Source organism: Pogona vitticeps, chromosome 9 (assembly GCF_051106095.1).
Source record: "Pogona vitticeps strain Pit_001003342236 chromosome 9, PviZW2.1, whole genome shotgun sequence".
Lineage (NCBI taxonomy): Eukaryota > Metazoa > Chordata > Lepidosauria > Squamata > Agamidae > Pogona > Pogona vitticeps.
In genome coordinates, this window is record NC_135791.1 from 18,044,422 (window position 1) to 18,063,102 (window position 18,681).

Here is an 18,681-nt window from a genome sequence, read left to right on the forward strand (position 1 = left end):
TGCACAAAAGTCAGTCCTGCAAGTGAGCAAATTCTTTCCAAAATTTGCAAAAAGTCTTGCCATCTCAGCAAGATTGTTTTGTTTTTATTTTACAGTTTCACATTTCAGATGGGAAGACAAACCAGCTCAGGATTTACACCTCTAACAGCCTTGTGCTTCCATTTTGTTGGCATATTCCACAAGCTACTCACCTATCTTGATTTTCTTCTATCTCATCCTGGTGGATAAACCTAGTGAGGAATGAGAAAAAGAACTCCTTTTTTAAAGAAATGGATATAGTTCCTCATAAGGACGAATTATTTCCTTCCACTAATATCACTCCAGTTGGGACAGTTTGTCCCCTCCAGTGGCAATTACAGGAGACACCAAACCAGGTTGACATCTCATCTCGTTCCAGAATACATGATCTAATACAGCGATGCCTCGCTTAATAACGTTAATTCGTTCCAGCGAAATCGCTGTAGAGCAAAAACGTTGTAAAGCGAAAATAAAAAACCCATTGAAACACATTAAAACCCGGTTAATGCCTTCCAATGGGCTAAAAACTCACCATCCAGCAAAGATCCGCCATACGGCGGCCATTTTCAGTGCCTGTATAGCGAGGAATCCATCCCTAGGCACAGCGGGGAGCCATTTTGAGCACCCGGTGGCCATTTTGAAAACCCGACGATCAGCTGTTTTGATCGTCATAATGCGAAGAATCGCTTCCCGAAGCAGGGAACCGATCTTTGCAAAGTGAAAAAGCCCCATTTAAAACATCGTTTTGCGATCGTCGTGAAGCGGATTTGTCGTAATGAGGGGTAATCGTCATAATGCGGGCACAACTGAAGACCCAATGAGTGTGCTATTATGATGCAAAACAGAAATGATTCCCATGGTAAAGGTCAGTGTTACTCCAAAGGCATCTTTATTTTGACAACTGTTTCATTGATCCATTGTTTGAACTAGAAATCTATTTTCTTGTCTTATTCTCCTTATTGGCTCAACACACTTCACTTTGATCACTGAATCTTTTCAAGAGCATCCATAGCTGGATGTACTTTTTCAAGACTACCATTCCCAGAATCCCCAATAGCAACCATGCTGATTAGAGGATTCCAGGATTTGTACTCAAGAAAGTAATTTTTCCAAGTTCTGAGGACAACTAATGGACTTTGTTGTCTTCAGTTTGCCACAGATATAGTGCTATAGGGAGAATACATCCCTGCCTCCCAAAATAGGAGTGAAATGTTTGGTGCCTGTGCATCCCTGTTCACATAAAACCTGCATATGATGTAGACCAGTGCTTCCCCACCTTGGGTCCCCAGATGTTCTTGGACTACAACTCCCAGAAATCCTGGCCAGCGGAGGTGGTGGTGAAGGCTTCTGGGAGTTCTAGTCCAAGAATATCTGGGGACCCAAGGTTGGGAACCATTGATACCGAGGAAGATTTAGTTTCACTTCTTAATACGTTTTTAGTTCTCCATTTTAAGAAAAAGGTAGGTGGTCTAACTGGGGAAAGGAAAGATGCATGGTAGAAATGGGCTGGATCTTACGTCGGATTGAGTTGCGCAGGGTTCCTTCTTCCTCATCGGGTTCGCCCGTCCTGGGAACAAAACCAAAAGAAAAGGGAAGTGAAAAAAAAGAAAAGAAGAGAAAATAGAAGATTCAACACCGAGTTTCCTGCTCTGTCGACATATTTAGGTGGGTTTGATTTTATTTTATTTTTGCTACCAGATCAGGCAGAGAACAGAAACTAAAAACCTAGTTAATGGGTGTGAAAAAACACTAAAACCTCATTTTGTTCACCACCAAGAGGTTTGCTATTTTTATGAGCAAGGCATGTTCAATGCAAGAACGACCCAATCCCTCCCTCTGCTGGTAGAGGAAGGTTGTAACTACTCAGCACACACCCAGTGATGCTCGAGATGACGGACATTGAGCAATCTTATCACCATGGTAGAATGTAACTGTGAGGAAGAGGAGACGCTACAATAGGGGATCAATCTTAGTGTTCCCTCCCATTACGCTCATGAATGTGTGCTCCCCCCTACCCACATGACTCTTGGTTGCAAGGAGGGGAGGGAGTGGGGCATCCCAAGAAAAAGGCATGACTTGCACTGTCTCGGCAAACCTCTGAAGAGGATCATGGCACTCTGCAAAATTTTGTTGCAGATTCCATTTTTTAACTCCACCTTAGAGAAGCCTCCCCCACAGTCCAGCAGCCAGGAAGGACGTGGGATACGGAAAAGGTTTGTGTTTTTCTTTGTAAGGATATCATGGGCAGCAAAGAACCCAAAGGCTCAATCCTGCCCCTAGAAGCTACCGAACTGGCTGATCCCCGCCTTCTTCCAAACTAGCTGATTGTTCCCCAACCCATCTACTCCATCTATAGATCAGCCTAGGAATACTTTCACTCAAATACAGCTCATGGAATCAAAAAAAAAATGGGGATTCTGCCTCTTTAATCTGTAATTTTAATATGTGTTCATCTTTCCTTTCCCACCTTGCAAACATCATTTGCAAAATGAGCATTTACCAAATGCTTTTTCAATTAACTTTCTGGAGCCACCCATATCCCAGCTTTCAAGCCCTGGTACCCCAAGGAAAACCTAACTGATCAACATGTGAATTCCCATACTTCCAAAAACGAAGGTAAAGAAAAATACAAGGAGGAAAGAGAAGGAGAGAATGGAGCTAGTCTGAGGGTCCCTAAAGCAATCAAGGTTAATTCCCCAAGTATAGGGATAGTCAGATCCACAGCTTGGGTAGCCCTATGCAGACATTCAAACATAGGTCTTTACAGCCAGCTTCCCCATCTTTATGTCCTCTTTATGTGTTATAATTAGAGGTGGGTACAAAGTGAATGACGAACCAGAAAAACCCACAGACTGGGCTGGTGTGTAGTTCGGTTTGGGATCCCATTCAAGAATCCCATTTTGCCAAAACAAAACAAAGTGCCAAACTTTGCCCGCCCCCGTGCTTTGTTTTGCTTTGGCAAAACGGGATGCCCACCTACTTGGTCCTGATGTTGTCGCCACTGTTGCCATCCTGAGACGCAGCAGGCTAGGCTCCTTGCATGGAAGCTGGCCCCATCCATGGCTCTGTTGACAGGTGGGCACCTGCACAGAGGCAGCAGGCTGGCTCCTCAAGAGCCAGGCCCAACACCTCTGGACAGGCACCTAGCGACCAGCTGGGCAGTGAGCACATGTGCAAAAACCGCAGGCCAGCTCTGGGAAGGGAGGCTGAGCCTGATGCCTCTGATGATGGTGGCCATGGAGGAGGAGGTGGCAGAAGGACCAGGTAGAGAGGTGATGGGGAGAGCAATGGGAAGGGGGCGGGTAGGTGGCAGAGGGCAGGAGCAGGTGGGTCCCTCCCCCCCTCCCCTGGCATGAACCGTAAAAACTAACTATAAACCAGTTTGTGGTTTTTTTTGGGGGGGGGTTGTAGTGGTTCATGGTCGGCCATGAAAAACAAACCAGCTCAATTTGTCATTTTTTCCAGTTCGTGCCCATCTCTATTAATAATAAAATGCCCATCATCCTCAACCAGCATAGGCACCCACACTTTCCCCAAAAATGAGTACAGGGAAGGAGGGAGGGAGGGGAGCATTGAGATTCACGTTTCTGGCTCACACATACCATCTAAATACTTATCCAGAGCCTCTCTCCCTCTCTGTTTTTATATTTATCATCTGCATGCGTCAGACATCAGCACCTCTCAACCTTTCTAGGCGCAGCCAGAATTCAACTGACAAAACAATGGAAAGACAGGGAGGAACCTTCGGTGGAGGACAGTTTAATAAAATTACAGGAACTAATATTAATGGACAAACTAACAGACTCATTGTGTAGCCTATATAATTAAAAAAATTGTAAACCGCCCAGAGAGTGCTTGTAGCGCTATGGGGCGGTATATAAGTCCAATAAATAAATAAATAAATAAATAAATTGAAAGGAAAATGCAGAATGGAGCACGAATCTCAATGGGGGAAAGCAAAGAATTATCTCAGAGAGAAAGGGAAGAAAGTTTCCAAACCTGTAACAAGTGACTTAGGCTTAAATTAGAAGCAGAACTGCTCTCAACAGAAGTAAAAACAAAGTAAAGCAGATTGTTAATATGGATATAAAATAAGAATTAAGAAAGGTATTATTAAGATTGCGAAGAAAATAAATGTCTGCTGGAAAATAAGGAAGTAAAAATGTTAAAGACTTATTGTTTTGCAAAAAGATAATAGAAAGTTATTTTAGTTATGTGCTAATATTGTGATAATTATTTACTTATTTTTATAATTTCTTTTTTAAATGCAATAAAGATTAAAAGTTTTTTAAAAAAAACCTTTCCTGTATTGTTTGTTGTTGTTGTTGTTGTTGTGTGCTGTCGAGTTGGAACTAACTTATAGCAACCCTAATAGAGCTTTCCAAGTAACCTGAGACATTTAAGGAGTGGTTTTACAAGTTCCACACCCCGAGTGAGTTTCCATGGCTGAGCAGAGATTTGAACCCAGGACTCCTGAGTCCTGGTACTCAGGGGTCACACTGTCCATGACATCACACTGGGTATCCTTTCCTGTCTTACATCCTGCCAATCATTCTGTCAAATAACAGGGTTTCCACTGTGACAGAAAATCACCTTTGTAGGTTGCAGGTTGTATACTACAGTATGTAAATATAACATGTATAAATATAAATATTATATTTATATTTATACCCAGGACAAGTAAGGCTGGTAGGGAGATGGCATCAAATTTGCTGGAGAACTGATTCTTAATAATTGCTATGAGAAACCCTCGTCCCACTTAAAATATTCCTGCATTTCAGTCAGTAATGCCACTGATTGAGAACTGCGGCTATATATAACAATGCCTCTACACCACACCAGCCAACAAAGTAAGATTGTTGAAAGGAAGGTGTTACCTTTGTTGCTGGTTGAACTTACAACGGCAACGTCGACCTAGGTAAGAAAGAGAAAAACGCCATGTACAGCTAGCCAGAAAGAGAACTGGACCATGAGAGCATATTGGCGCTACAAGGTTATAGTGGTTTAATATCATGTCCGTTTCCTGGGACCTGGAGTTGGGTGAGCAAGTTAGAATTCTCTGCTGTGGTTCAGAGAAGTGGACTAACCATCACTAGCAGTGAAATCCAAACTCCAAACCCCCAGATTGAAAAGATGGGAACATGGCACTTGAAGTTGCAGACTGATACAGCTGTGTAGTCTAGATGCACTCTGGACACTAAGACACATTTTCTCCAACCGACTTCTGGGGAAGGAGCACTGACTAGTGGCAAGAACAGAGAAGAGATTGTATTAGAAAGGCCCCACAGCTCTGTGGTCAAGCACATGGAGATGGCCCTTGGGCCTGGTCTCTAGTATCTGGTGATGTCAGGAAGCACACTGACTCAAAGAAGACTCAGATCTCAAAGCCGCAAAGTCTATATCAATGGGCTAAACAGGCCAGTAAGTTAAAAATCAAGCCTACACAAGGCTACCATGAGTCTTGTGACAGAGTGTTATATGAGAGTTGTCCTGCTCAGAGTTTCATCAGCCATTCCTTATTCTAGCCAGTCATGCACCTTTGATGCCATTTAGTTTTCCTTCCATCCTTTCCCACAAAGACAATATTCTGTGGCTACTGAACACTCTTCTTGGCAAGCTGGTTTTGGGTGGGTAGGTGGGAGCCAGGCTATTTTTTTATGATATTTTCCACCCTGAAAATATTCTTTGCTTCTACAAACATCAACATTTCTTCCCCCACCCCTGTCTTGTTTCTCAAGTCAAAATATGTAACAACTTGTAATTAGAAAAGGAATTCCTTACATGTTGAAAATAACTGGTGGTTATTTTGCACCTCCTGTAGTTTTCAAATTAGCCTGCTTTGTTTTGTGATTGGTCACTGGGAGGTAAGAACAGACTTCATTTGCAAAAAGCGATTGCTCTGCCACAAGATCCCCTCTCTGCAACACCAACAGATTTATGCTCCTAAGGACATACTGCTTCTGTTACATACAGTTGGGGTCCTCCACAGCCTTACTTTGGCTACAACACTGGCAGTACAGCTCAGTGAGTGGATGTAATTATAATGGCAGAAGAAACAGAAGAAATGGTTCGGCTTTACATCTGGAAATTCTGAAATCCACTCCCTGATCAATCTTCCCACAAACCAACATTCTGTCGATATACTGTATTAAAGACATGTGCCCAGCAACACGGCTCAGGCAAAACTCAGCCCTGAGTTGGCATAATTGGTAAATATTGAAGGTGCTCCTACTCACTAAGTATAATGAGGATTCCGAGCAGGAACAGCACAACTGCGAATACCAGACCTCCAATCCTCAGCGACTCATAGTCTGGAGAGAAAGAATAAAGTTCTGTCAGACTGTGGCCCCTCCATGGCATTTTTAGGGCTCCCAGGTACCCTCAAAATATCCCTCCAGTGACATTGTTACTCCTGGAGGGTTCTAGAAGTAGTGTTTTGTGTTTGTTTTTTGGCGAGTGAGGTTAGAAGAGTTCCCCAAATCAAAAACGTAGAACTGAACATGGTCACGTGGACACTTCCAGTTTTATGTATTTGCGAAGGCTTTCACAGCCGGGATCTAATGGTTGCTGTGGGTTTTTCGGGCTGTGGCCGTGTCCTGAAGGTTGCTCTTCTGAAGGAAGAACAACCTTCAGAACATGGCCAAAGAGCCCGAAAAACCCACAACAACCAGCTTTCAGTTTTGTTTGTTTGTTGTTTTCTGTTTTAATGCTGATTCCTGACCATCTGGAGGCCTCGTAAGGCTTGAAGTTTCCTCTGTGGCACATATTTGTCTCCCTACTTCAAAACCCTTGGGATAACCTTCCCCCAACCAAGCACCCTGCACATATTTTGGACTTCAACTTCTCCTATCCCTAGCCAAGGACAATGGGAGATAGAGTTCAACATAGTCAGCCAATGGGTGAAATCCTGTCGTGCAGTTATGGCGTAAATTAAACCGCTGCAAATTAAGAAATCTCAGTAGACATTAACTGTGGCCTGCCAAGTTGTGTGATTCAGAAAGCAACAGATAATGTCTAACAAGATTTCTTAATTTCTGCAATGTCTTTTCAAACATGATACGACTTGCATGACTGCGGAACAGGATTTTAGCCAGTCAGATTGGGAAAATATGCTTAAAATGGACAATGGAAATAGCCAGAAAACAGCCATGCAAAACTGGCCTTTTGGGCCAGTAGAGGTCTCAGACATAAACACTGTGGCCATATTAGCTTGGGGATTCTGGGAGTTGTGGTCCAAAGAAGCTACTTTTGAAAAATCTGCTCAGGTTTTGATATGACAAATACAAATTCACACCAGTATGGCATCAGTTATGGTATAAATTTCATTCAGTTAAGAAATCAAGTCTGGTTTTTCTTATTACGTAGCAGCTGCATAGCTTCTTAAGAGGTGGCAGTTCACCTCTGAAATTTACATTGAAGGCATTAACATGGATGTAAACATGTGATAAGATTCTGATCGAAGCATCTCATTAATGCTTCAAGAACATATTTTTCTAAGTTATATCCCCATCAAGAACACAGAAGCAAAACCCACCCCTGCTTCATCATCCCACATCAAGATGAATGAAATTTTTCCAGATTTTTTTTTAATGCCACGTCACACCACTCCATCACTGAAATAAAGCTTATTTTTCTCTTTCCACAAACACCCTTTTGGCCCTAAGGAGAAGATGCGGCACTCCCGAGATTGTGAGACTACAAATCCCATAAGTCTTAGCCTGGATAACTAATGACGAAGCATCACAAGAACTGTGTCCAGACAGGCACATGCTCCTTGTCTTTGCCCTATGGACCAGGTTAACCACCTATGGCATCAGCAGTAAGGGACAGCAAAGCCGCAACAGCTTTAGTTACTGTTGTGAAATGACAACTCCCGTTTATCTGTCACTCTTGGCTACGGCTCTAGTACATCCAGCTTTGCAAGAGGGGTTCTGCTTTTGCCACACATTTATGACCCTGCGGAAAGCTCCTAGATATCGTTATCTCACCATAATGGAAGGGATCGTTAGGGACGTCCTTGGGCACTGGTGGCTCTGAAAAAGAAAGAGACACACACATATGGAGAGACGCAATTAATGATAACAACGACCTTTTAGAACCTGCTCCCAGTCAACCATTTAATTTTATGTATTTATTTAAAGGGCTTCTCTTCCGTCTATAGTGTTAACACAACTGCTCGGATAGCTCGGCGGTTTAGGTATCTGACTCCAGAGCCAGAGGCTGCAAGTTCAATTCCCCGCTGTTCCTCCCAAGAAAAGAGCCAGCCTGTGTGGCCTTGGGCAAGCTGCACAGTCCCAGGATGGCCCCAGAAGAAGGGAGTGGTAAACCATTTCTGAGTACTCTCTACCTAGAGAACCCTAAAAAGCATAACCATAAATTAGAACTGACTTGATGGCATATGATTATTATTCTTTTTATAGTGTCAACAGTATTGATAATAGATAATACAGTATTCATGATATGAATGAATTTGAGTCCATTTCAATATGTTTATATCTGTATTGTAGGCATCCTTCAGTTTCGAGAGACTATGGAAATGTGCTTTGAATGGAAGTCTTGGAATAGTGTCTAGTGTGGCTGAGAAGGCCAATTTGAGAGTGACCATCCCTTCCACACTGAAGACAAATGCAATCTGTCCCCTGTCCAGCTCCCTGATTTTGCTGGTTTCAGGACTGCCTCTTTGCCTCGGCCTGCTGAACAAGTGTCTCTTCAAATTGGGAGAGGCTGTGATGCACCGCCTGCCTCCAGGCTGAATGCTCAGATGTCAGGGTTTCCCATCTGTTGAGGTCCATTCCTAAGGCCTTCAGATCCTGCTTTCAGATCTCCTTGTATCGCAGCTGTGGTCTCCCTCTGGAGTGATTTCCCTGCACTAATTCTCCATACAGGAGATCTTTTGAAATCCGACCGGCAGCTGATCCAGTAATGTTATATCTGTATATACCCCAGTGTATATATAGTGTTCTATAATACTGTATTAGACAAAGTCGATATCCCATGCTGATGAGGACATTTTCAGGATATAAGGGCCCTTAGGAGGGTGTCCATGGGCTTCCTCTGGAGATTAGATGAATTGAGTTAGAATGGCTATGCCAGGTCAGACCAATTTTTCATCAAAACCCGGACAGCGAGTGTGGCTCCTGACAGGAGGCAGCCTGCTGACACAGAAACGTTCCAAAGGAAGATACAGCAGGCGATAACTGTCCTTTGGAGTTAATTTCCAATGCATGATCTGCAGAGATGCACCAGCTGTGGTGGAGGACAGGGAAAAAAGCCACTAAGAAGAAAACAAATGCAGAAACCCAGCTCAATCCAGTCCAGTCAGACCCAGCCTAATCTGAATAGGTGCAAGAAGCGATGATTATATGCTATCTCTCAGGGCAATTCCAGGCAAAAAAAAGTTTCATTCCACCCCCTTCTCCCACTTGGCTGTGAAGGAACACATTGCTTAATGGCCTTTGTGTCCAAAGTCCCCTTTAAAAAGCCATTTTCCTTCTTTTTGAGAAAAACCGTTTCTCTTCCAGAAATCTCTCTTTTTTTAATTATTAAGAACTCTACTTCTCTATTGGCCCTTCTCTTCTGGGGCTTTTTTGACTGTTTGAGTGTTAAGTGAAAGCTTCCAAAGAGGAAGGTACCATCAACTTCATTCGAGAGCACCGTGGTGCTAAAGATTGCCACCTGGAACAAAGTCATGCTAAAAATAAACCATGAGGGACAAAAAATATGGAGAGATGTGGAAAATGTCCTTGTACTAAGTGAGGCAGGAGGAGTGTCATGTGGCTGGCAGAAAACGCGACCAATAAGATCATGGTTGAACCAGGCATGCAAAAGATAAATGTTTGGTCTGGAGGATTCCTCAATCTTCCAACTCTGTTTTGCCCTCACTGGGTTGGTGTGAGGAGAAAAATGGGAAAGGCTACGTAACTATTAAAGCTTGGAAAGATATTTAGGGACAATTAAATATAAGGACAAACTGAAACTAGCTATTACTGAGCAATGTGAGCATGTCTGAGTCCTCAAGCATCTTACCATAGTTCTTTTATGGATGGCTACGGCCACATCATTACACATATTGTTTTCAAAAGATTATTTTCTAAGCTGTGATGCTTTCTCAGTGAAGAAAGGATGGGATGCAAATCTAACAAATTAATACAGATATCATTTTTCCTCCTAGAAAATCCTTTTATAGGAAGACTGGTTAAGGCCAGGATGAGCACCTTAATGTTTACATTCCTAAATCGGTGCTGAATGCACAGAAGACATGATGTTCCAGAACTGCTAATACATTAAGGGTCTGAAGAACAAGACTCTTCTACATGTCTCACAACTCTCGATGTTATGGGCTGTCAAGTTGTCTCTGACTTATGGTCAATGAGCAATCTCCAGAATGTCCAGTCCTCAACAGCCCGATCCAGCTCTTGCAAACTCAAGCCTCTGAGTTACTTCAGGCAGTCAATCCGTCTTGTATTTGGTCTTCCTTTTTTCCTGATGCCTTCCACCTTTCCCAGTATTATTGTATTTTCCAGAATATCCTTTTTTCTTGTGATGTTCCCAAAGTAGGACAGCCTCAGTGTCAATATACTTTTTTTCCTTCAGTTCAGACTCTATTTGAATCAGGCTTGATTTGATCTCTACAACTATGCTCAATTAATTTGTACTTTATCTTTTGTTAACCTAAATCAGTAGAAAGAGGGCTCCTTAAACAAGTTTAAGTTGATCTGACACCTCAAGGACAATTCAGAAAGTACTGACTGCAATGTTAAAATGCTAATGAATAAAGTCAGTGAAATAATCAATCGGAATGGTCCAAAGACCTTTGAACCTTAAAAATAAATACTGTATTAAGAAAACCAGGTTGATGGTAATCAGTAGAAAGCAAGTAGTCCAAGAAATGGCATCAATGATTTAAAATCAATGTGTTGACCACTTTGACAAATCTAAGTACCTTAAAAGATGGTCCTTAGCCATCCAATAAGATGTATTCTTGAAGGCTTTCACGGCCGGGATTCAATGGTTGTTGTGGGTTTTTCGGGCTCTTTGGCTGTGTTCCTAATGTTTCTCCAGTCTCTGTGGCCAGCATCTTCAGAGGACAGGAGTCAGAACTCTGTCTGTACTCAACTATCCAAACAAACTGCAACACAGCACAGACAGAGTTCTGACTCCTGTCCTCTGAAGAGGCCAGCCACAGAGACTGGCAAAACATTGGGAAGAACAACCTTCAGAACATGGTCAGACAACCCGAAAAACCCACAGCAACCATACAATAAGAGTTAGCAATTACGCTAGAATAGAGGTGACAGAGCAGAATCTTTAAGATTACAATATGCACAAAAACTTAAAGTTGTCTTTGAGAATGTGCACAGTTCAGTGCTGTGTATTTTCAGTCCTACTGTATAAATTGGAATCTTGGACTTTAATGCAGGAACTTTAAAATAAACAGAAGCATCTGAAGTTTGGATTCCTTGTAAGATATGAAGAATTTCTTGGATCAAGAATTGGACCAACAAAGAACTATTAAATATACAAATGTAAACATAGAATATACAAAATGCAATAGCTGAGATCAAAACTAAATGAGTTTTGTAGAATAAAGAATTGCATGAAAGTCCTTAAAAGGGGGAAATGGAGTGTCAATACATGCACATCCCATATAACTCAGCATATTTTCTGTCTCCGCCTTGCTTCCTTCCTAGCAAGTAGTACAGATTCCTAGAAGCTATGGTTTACAAGCTTCCCATAAAATCAGAACATGCACTTAATGGATTTTCTTCCTTCTCTTTCAACCTTACCTGCAACAGCAGATACTATCATGATCCCACAGAGAGGCAAAAAGGTCCAGAGATCCATCCCTGTTGTTCTGAGGAGACAAAAGAAAAAAGGATAGTCACATTCATGGTTAGAAGAGAGGGGGGAAAGATTCCTGTCTTGTAGAAATCCAGGTCCCATCATCCGTAGAAAACCCAGCCAATAGCCAGGCATGCTGGAAAGAGTACTTCAATACTTGAAGGGCCAAAGGTTCCTCCAGTCGGAGTTTCTGCATCCTTGTACGCTGATTTTACTAGGTTTGGCTGAGAGGGATCTTTCTGGGTTGGGGTGACTGTCAGTCTATCCAGCACTAACCAATCATTCCTTCCCTACCTCTTAATTCTAAGAGAGCCCACCTATCTGCTCAGTGCTTTTTACCTCTATAGAGTCTGTTGAAGTCTGTTGTTGAAAGCAGTCATGTTTGCGTGTTTGATCTGTTCACTGTAAGTAAATTAAACATTTTTATTCTCTCTCTACTACTAATGTGTGAGTGTGAGTTTTTGAGACTATAAGTGCCAGTTAATGAGGAAAGGGGTGTACTAATCTGGGGGATTTGAAGCTATTCTGCTCCATGAATCCCTCCCACTTCTGCTGCACAGCTAAATGAACTTTACCAGAAATTCAAAACTCTGCAACACCCCCAGCTCTGCCTTAAACTTTGCTAGCTGGAGCAAAAGTGGAAGATGCTGCATCTTGAACCACCTCCCTACCTCCACCCACAATCACTACAGATGAGACCCTTTTGGGATGTGCTTTTCTTCAGAGTGTTTATTTTCCCTTCTGCCTCCTCTCAATAACAATGTTTAACTGGACTAGAGTTCTGAGTTAGGAAATACCTTTATTAAGTGACAAAGAAGGCCAGCTCTTCAGTTCCCATAGAACTGTTCGCTAGGGAAAAATGGTATGAAACGCTGGGTTCAGGTTTATTGAGATTCAGACATAATTTCACATCCTATTTAATAGGGTTGCCATTCTTTCATTTGGCAAGGCTCCTCTACCGTTAACAGGTGCACTGAGCTGATGCAGTCATTAGACACTCAATAGGCAAGGTTTCCTACCACCGTTGCCCAGCTGCCATACGGGAAAGAAAGCAATTTGTCTTGAGTTTCTCAATGCCCCTCAGGCCTGTTATTAAAACATACAGCAGCCCTTCCACGAACACAGGAGTGGCTGCTTTTTACCACAGAAGAGCAAAGAATGCATCTGTAAGTGTAAAAAACACACACACACAGGAAAAACAGTCCTGGATGTAAAGGTCAAAAATTCAACGTATCATGTGGAACAGGAGGAAGATGGAGCAGACACTGAAAGGGCTAGAAAGAGAAGAATAACACAGGTGTGCAGAACAGCCTGGTGCAAAAATGAAATAGTTTGAGGGAGCTGAGGAAACGGATCCTGACGCCCTTGGCATTGGGTCCACTATTTCGCATCCTAGATGGGCTTCGGCTGGCCCCCGAGGGAAAGAGGGCAAAGGCCCGTTGCTATGGCAACATAAGCTTTTGGCACTGCTTGAACCCATTCTGCAATGTTTACTCATGATAACCTGTCGCCAGGGTCCTGGGGGGACATTTCAGGGTTTCTCCTCTGATGACACCTCCCACCAGGCAATTAAAACCGGAGCTTCCGAAGGAGGAAGGTCATATGACGCAAGACAGCATGTGCTCAGTTCCTTTATTAATATTTTAAAATAAAAAGCAACAAACATTCTTACAATTTTGCAAGGGTCCCCGGTTTCCAACCATCAAAACTGAGGCCAAGAAACAAATAAGGGAGACACTGCAATAAAATGTTGCAGCATGTCATGCTAAATGGAGAACAAGTGAAAGGTGTCAGCATTAGGAAAAGAGTTTTTTTTTAACCCAGTGATATTTAAGAAGGGAATCTGAAGCCCATGAACAGTTCAGTAGGGGCTGGATATGGTCAGTGACAATGCAATGCCATTGGTTGGGTCAGAAACGAGGAGATCTGGGTGCATTGCTCTATGAGGCCACCTTAGAGGGTTGTTGTGAGGGGAGAGTGAGAGGAAAGGAGAGTCATGTCGGCCACCTTGAACTCAGTGGTGAAATGCAAGACAGAAGTGCAACTAATGGAAAGATATATTAAATACAACACCTATGTTGGCCATCAACTTCCTCTGCAATGTTGGCCAATGGTAAGGGATTGTGGGCACTGTAGTCCAAGAATCCTGAAGGCCCCACATTCCACATCCATCATCTACCAGATGAGCACATCCCATAAGTGCTGGTTGGATGCTATGATATGCCATCAAGTTGGAACTGACCTATGATTTTAATAAGGCTTTCAATGTAAGTGGGATATTTAAGGAGTGGCTTTACCAGTTCCACCTTCCCAGCGAGTTTCCATGGCTGAGTGAGGATTCAAACCCAGTGAATCCATCACTCTATACACTATACCATCCTGAATATGTGGCATTTCTCCCAAAACTTTGATTCCTGCTGTGAGAACTACATTAAAGAAAAGCAGACACTGGGAGTGAAGGTTTCTGACATTCCTCTTCTATGGCCTCTGATTGATCAAACATGGATAAAAATTCCTTAGAACAGGAAAGATCCGTTGCTTTAACACCCTTAGCATATATTGGTTGGGCTCTTTTTATTGTTATTCTCTCTACACAGAACTATTTAGCAGGCAAATGGAGGATTTGGTGCGGCCCCAAAGTCTGCCAGCACCAACATCAACAGACCGAAACACATTGGCAGTTGCCTCCCCTTCCCATTGTATCTATTCGGCCTTTGCACTGCGAGGCAAACCTAACGGCTTTCCTCCAGCACAATTCAGGGAAGTCTGTGAGGCTCAGATATGCCATTCGTTCGCTTCTCTCTTCCTCCCTTGATCGCGGGCTGCTCAGACAACCTGGCCCTTTTAATGAAGCTTTTCCTGAGAGGTTGAGCTGCTGTTGCTATCTGGCAGGAAGGAAAACAGGAACACACCAGCTCTCCGACTCGTTTTCACCAGAAAGACCATACAGTACTTTTAACAATTTCTACTATAGACACCAAGGAAGAGACCCACTGTGTGGAAACACATCTATATCCCACTCATTCATAGCTCTGGACTTCTCAACTCTGAGCACTAGGTATTACTTAACCACTGATCTAGTACAGAGGATACTCAGGCGGGAAATCTACAGGTAAGGTTGCTCTGACAGAGGGTCCCATAACCTCTGTTTAAGATCTCCAGGAAAATCCACCACCTTCTAAAGTAATCTGCCCTACAGTCGAACAGTTCCCACTGTCAGGAAGATCTTCCTAATATTTAAGATGCCCAAAAGAAAAAGAGATGATGAAACACAAGATGGATTTGCCACTGAATCAGAAACTATGTGCTTATTGTTTTGTCCACATTAACATTTTCAGCCAGCCTAGAAGAACTGGCTTGGTAGAAGCAATCGAACACTGGTATCATTTTGACACTCACACTTTTTATTGCTATTTTTGTGAGCTCAAAGCATGTCGCTCCACAACGTGACAACAACCCTGTAAAGTTGGCAGTGGTTTAGTGGACTTAAGGTTTGACATCATCAGCCCCCCCCCCCCGGCTTTCCCTTTGCCCTCAGAATTTAGCCACAATTTTCTAAGTTGCTAGGAGGGTTATAGATTGTGCCAGGAATACTACATACCGTAGTTGCAAGCCTTCTTTATTATAACAACACAAAGTATCTGTAAGAGAAAAAGTTTTGAATAGGCGATTAAGAGCAATTAGCTTTAGGAAAGACTTGCACCTCAGTTGTTGATATGGGTTGGTCAGGCTACCTGCATTGTTTGGATCATTCTTATGGAAGGTATTAAAGGGGATTTCTGTGACAAACACCTGTGCTTCCATATTGACTTTTACATTATTGATAAGGTTAGTATTGGTATTATTGTCCCTGTAATTCAGATGAAGAAGGTAAGGCCATTAGTATCTTAGCTTGTTCAAATGAATTCATAGCATTGTTGCAATGACTGGAGATAAAGATCCTAGCATGTAGTTTAATTAACTGAACCAATAATTTCTCAATTTAGTTTATAGACTACTAGGCCAATCTTCCCCAACAGCGTGCCATAGCTGTGCTGGGTTTATAATCCCCATCATTAACAGCCATTGCTCTGGGGATGATGGAACATCTAATCCAAACATGCCTAGAGCAGCACACAGATCATACATATATTTGTGTACTTGCAGATAAAAGAATATTTTGGTTTGTGCTTGACAGTTTCATAAGAGGCACTTATCAGATGGCACCTAGCAGCAAACTGTCTTAACTGAAAACTAAATTTATCAACAGAAAAGCCTCATGCTAACTGTCCCTTTTTCTCATCTCTGACATTTAACCTTTTAAGCAGGACAAACCTTTGGCACCAAGCCGCAAGTCCTAGTTCCTATTAAAAACAGGCTTTCCCCAGAAAAAAAAGAGAGTTTTGGTGGTTGTTCTGGGTTTTTCGGGCTCTTTGGCCGTGTTCTGAAGGTTGTTCTTCCTGACGTTTCGCCAGTCTCTGTGGCCGGCATCTTCAGAGGACAGCACTCTGTGCTCTGGTGTAGTTGGCTTGGGAGTGCAGTATTTATGGCTGTGAGATAGGCGTTTGTCTTTTTCTGTAGATGGGTGATTAGTATGTATTGTTGCGGGTGTATTGTGCTAAGGGGAAGAGATTATCTGTTCCTGTGGTTGATGGAGAAGGAAAACTCCGATTTCAAACCTCCACTGCCTTGTGGCTATATCCACTCATGGAAAAGGCTTCAGGAGTTAACCTCGAGGCAAAATCCGGAGCTGGAGTCCCGAAGGCAGTATGTGTCATTCTGCCAACTCCTGCAACATTGCTGGAACCAGTTGTATTGGCTCTTGCCTTTCCATTGGACCATTTCAGCAATGTGGAGAGGGGGGATCTGCTGCTTGGGTAACAGCCTATCCTCCGTATTACCTTACCCAGGCTTCATGCTCTGGAGAGGACACTCCTCGATTCAAAGCATGTTACCATAGTCTCTCGAGACTGAAGGATGCCTATGGTTGATGGGTCTCATTAGCTGGTCTTTTGTGTGTAGTGGTCCCCTGTCCTTGTGGTTGGGTAGAGTTCGTTGACCTTTTGCACGTAGTATGTTTGATAGCTGGGAGCCAAGTTTTGTTGAGCTTCATACTTTCCTCTTTTTTGTTGAAACTGTGCTTGTGCTTGTGGATTTCAATGGCTTCCCTGTGCAGTCTGACGTAATGATTGCTGGTGTTGTCCAGTATTTCAGTATTTTGAAATAGAATTTCATGTCCAGTTTGTTTCAGGGCATGTTCAGCTACTGCAAATTTTTCTGGTTGTTTTAGTCTGCAGTGTCTCTCATGTTCTTTGATTCTGGTGTGGATGCTTCGTTTTGTGGTTCCAATATATACCTGGCCACAACTGCAAGATATCCGGTATACTCCTGCGGTGTCCCTTCTGTCCTTTGCTGACCGTAAGAGTTTTGGTGGGTTGAGAGTCCAGCCCGAGTCATTGAAAAAAACAAATCCAAACAAACTCCAAGTTGAGTCTGACTTGAGTCAAGTCGGTGGCGCGACTTAAGTCCATCTTGACAGCGAGTCTCAGGACTTGAGTCTCCATCCCTGCTATAGGCTGACACTAGAAAGAATCTGATTGGTTACACACACATTCTCTTATGCAAATAACACATCTCATTCATTCTTATATACTATAGTATCCATGCTGGGTTGCATAATATATACATAGTCTAACAGAGTCTACGCTATGCTGTCCTCTCGAATTTTCAGGAAAAACTTGCAAATACTCAGCTCCCATTTGGAGAGCCGGGGCACAACAGTTTCCTTTCCAAGCCTGGGGGGGGAGTTGTTTGGCCGGACAACGCAACCCCCGGGGACTGCCAGATGGGTTGTTATTTGCCACCAGCCAGGATGGCTTTTAGCTTAATTTTGTGTTTTTTCTTGGTTCTTAATCCCTGTTGTTTGTTTCTGTTTCTGGGAGCAACGGGCTGCTCACTTTTCCCCAGCTGCTGCTCGGCAACTTCGCCCCAGGCCCAGCAGGGAGGGCATTCCTGGAGGCGAGGTTGCTCAGCTACAGGAGCTCCTTCCAGCCATGGCTGGGCCTCACCACCAGCAAGCGGACGACCGTCGCAACCACGAAGGGCCAGTCCTGCCTTCAGACACCCTGAGACAGCTCATGCGGGCTTTTCTCAAAAGGGCACCCAAGTTACTAAGGCTTTGAATTATTTAGGATTGCATTTTAACTTCCAGAAAGGAAGATACAGGCTTGTGGGATGTCTTCCCACAGATGCTGTTGTCTTGGGTTCCCTGACCCTTGATTTTTTAAGAAGGGGCAGCATTTGCTGCTTTGCCTCAGGCAGTGAAAGGACTTTGGCTAGTCCTGTCATAATGAGCGAACACATCTTCTGTTACACTCTTTGTTGTATTTGGCCTGCCAGTCTAGGGCTGGACCCAATCATTTTGCTGCCTGAGGGGTAAGGCGCACACTTGAAGACCTTAGGTTACTTTGAGGCAGATGCTGGAGAAAAGCTGTTCTCTTTTTTGGGCAGGTGGGTGTCGTTTTTAGATCAGTGGTTCCCAGCCTTGGGTCTCCAGATGTTCTTGGACTAAACTCCCAGAAGCCCTCACCACTAGCTGTCCTGGTGGATTTATGGGAGTTGCAGTTCAAAAACGTCTGGGGACCCAAGGTTGGGAACTACTGTTTTAGACAACAATTCCCATTATTTTCCATCCAGGAGCCATTCTGATGGGAGTCTCAGGGAACTCCCATTCGGAAAAGTAACTTCCTCACGATGTGAATGGAATGCTGGGATAGCAAAAGTTAAGAGTGGCCTGGTTGCCAGATGGTGTGGGGTATAAATAAATAAATAAATAAATAAATA

General features: G+C 43.2%; 1 protein-coding gene across 1 annotated transcript in view; it reads right to left on the reverse strand.

The window, feature by feature from the left end:
- Positions 1-18,681, reverse strand: part of LOC110090913 (phospholemman) — a 31,891-nt gene that overhangs the window by 3,679 nt on the left and 9,531 nt on the right. The window contains exons 2-7 of the mRNA XM_020814792.3: positions 11,805-11,872; positions 8,007-8,051; positions 6,255-6,329; positions 4,896-4,932; positions 1,536-1,585; positions 192-230 (exon numbers count right to left, since the gene is read on the reverse strand). Of these exons, the coding sequence (XP_020670451.1) occupies positions 208-230; positions 1,536-1,585; positions 4,896-4,932; positions 6,255-6,329; positions 8,007-8,051; positions 11,805-11,862 (288 nt within the window). The 5' untranslated portion in view covers positions 11,863-11,872 and the 3' untranslated portion in view covers positions 192-207. The remainder of the gene's footprint in view (positions 1-191; positions 231-1,535; positions 1,586-4,895; positions 4,933-6,254; positions 6,330-8,006; positions 8,052-11,804; positions 11,873-18,681) is intronic.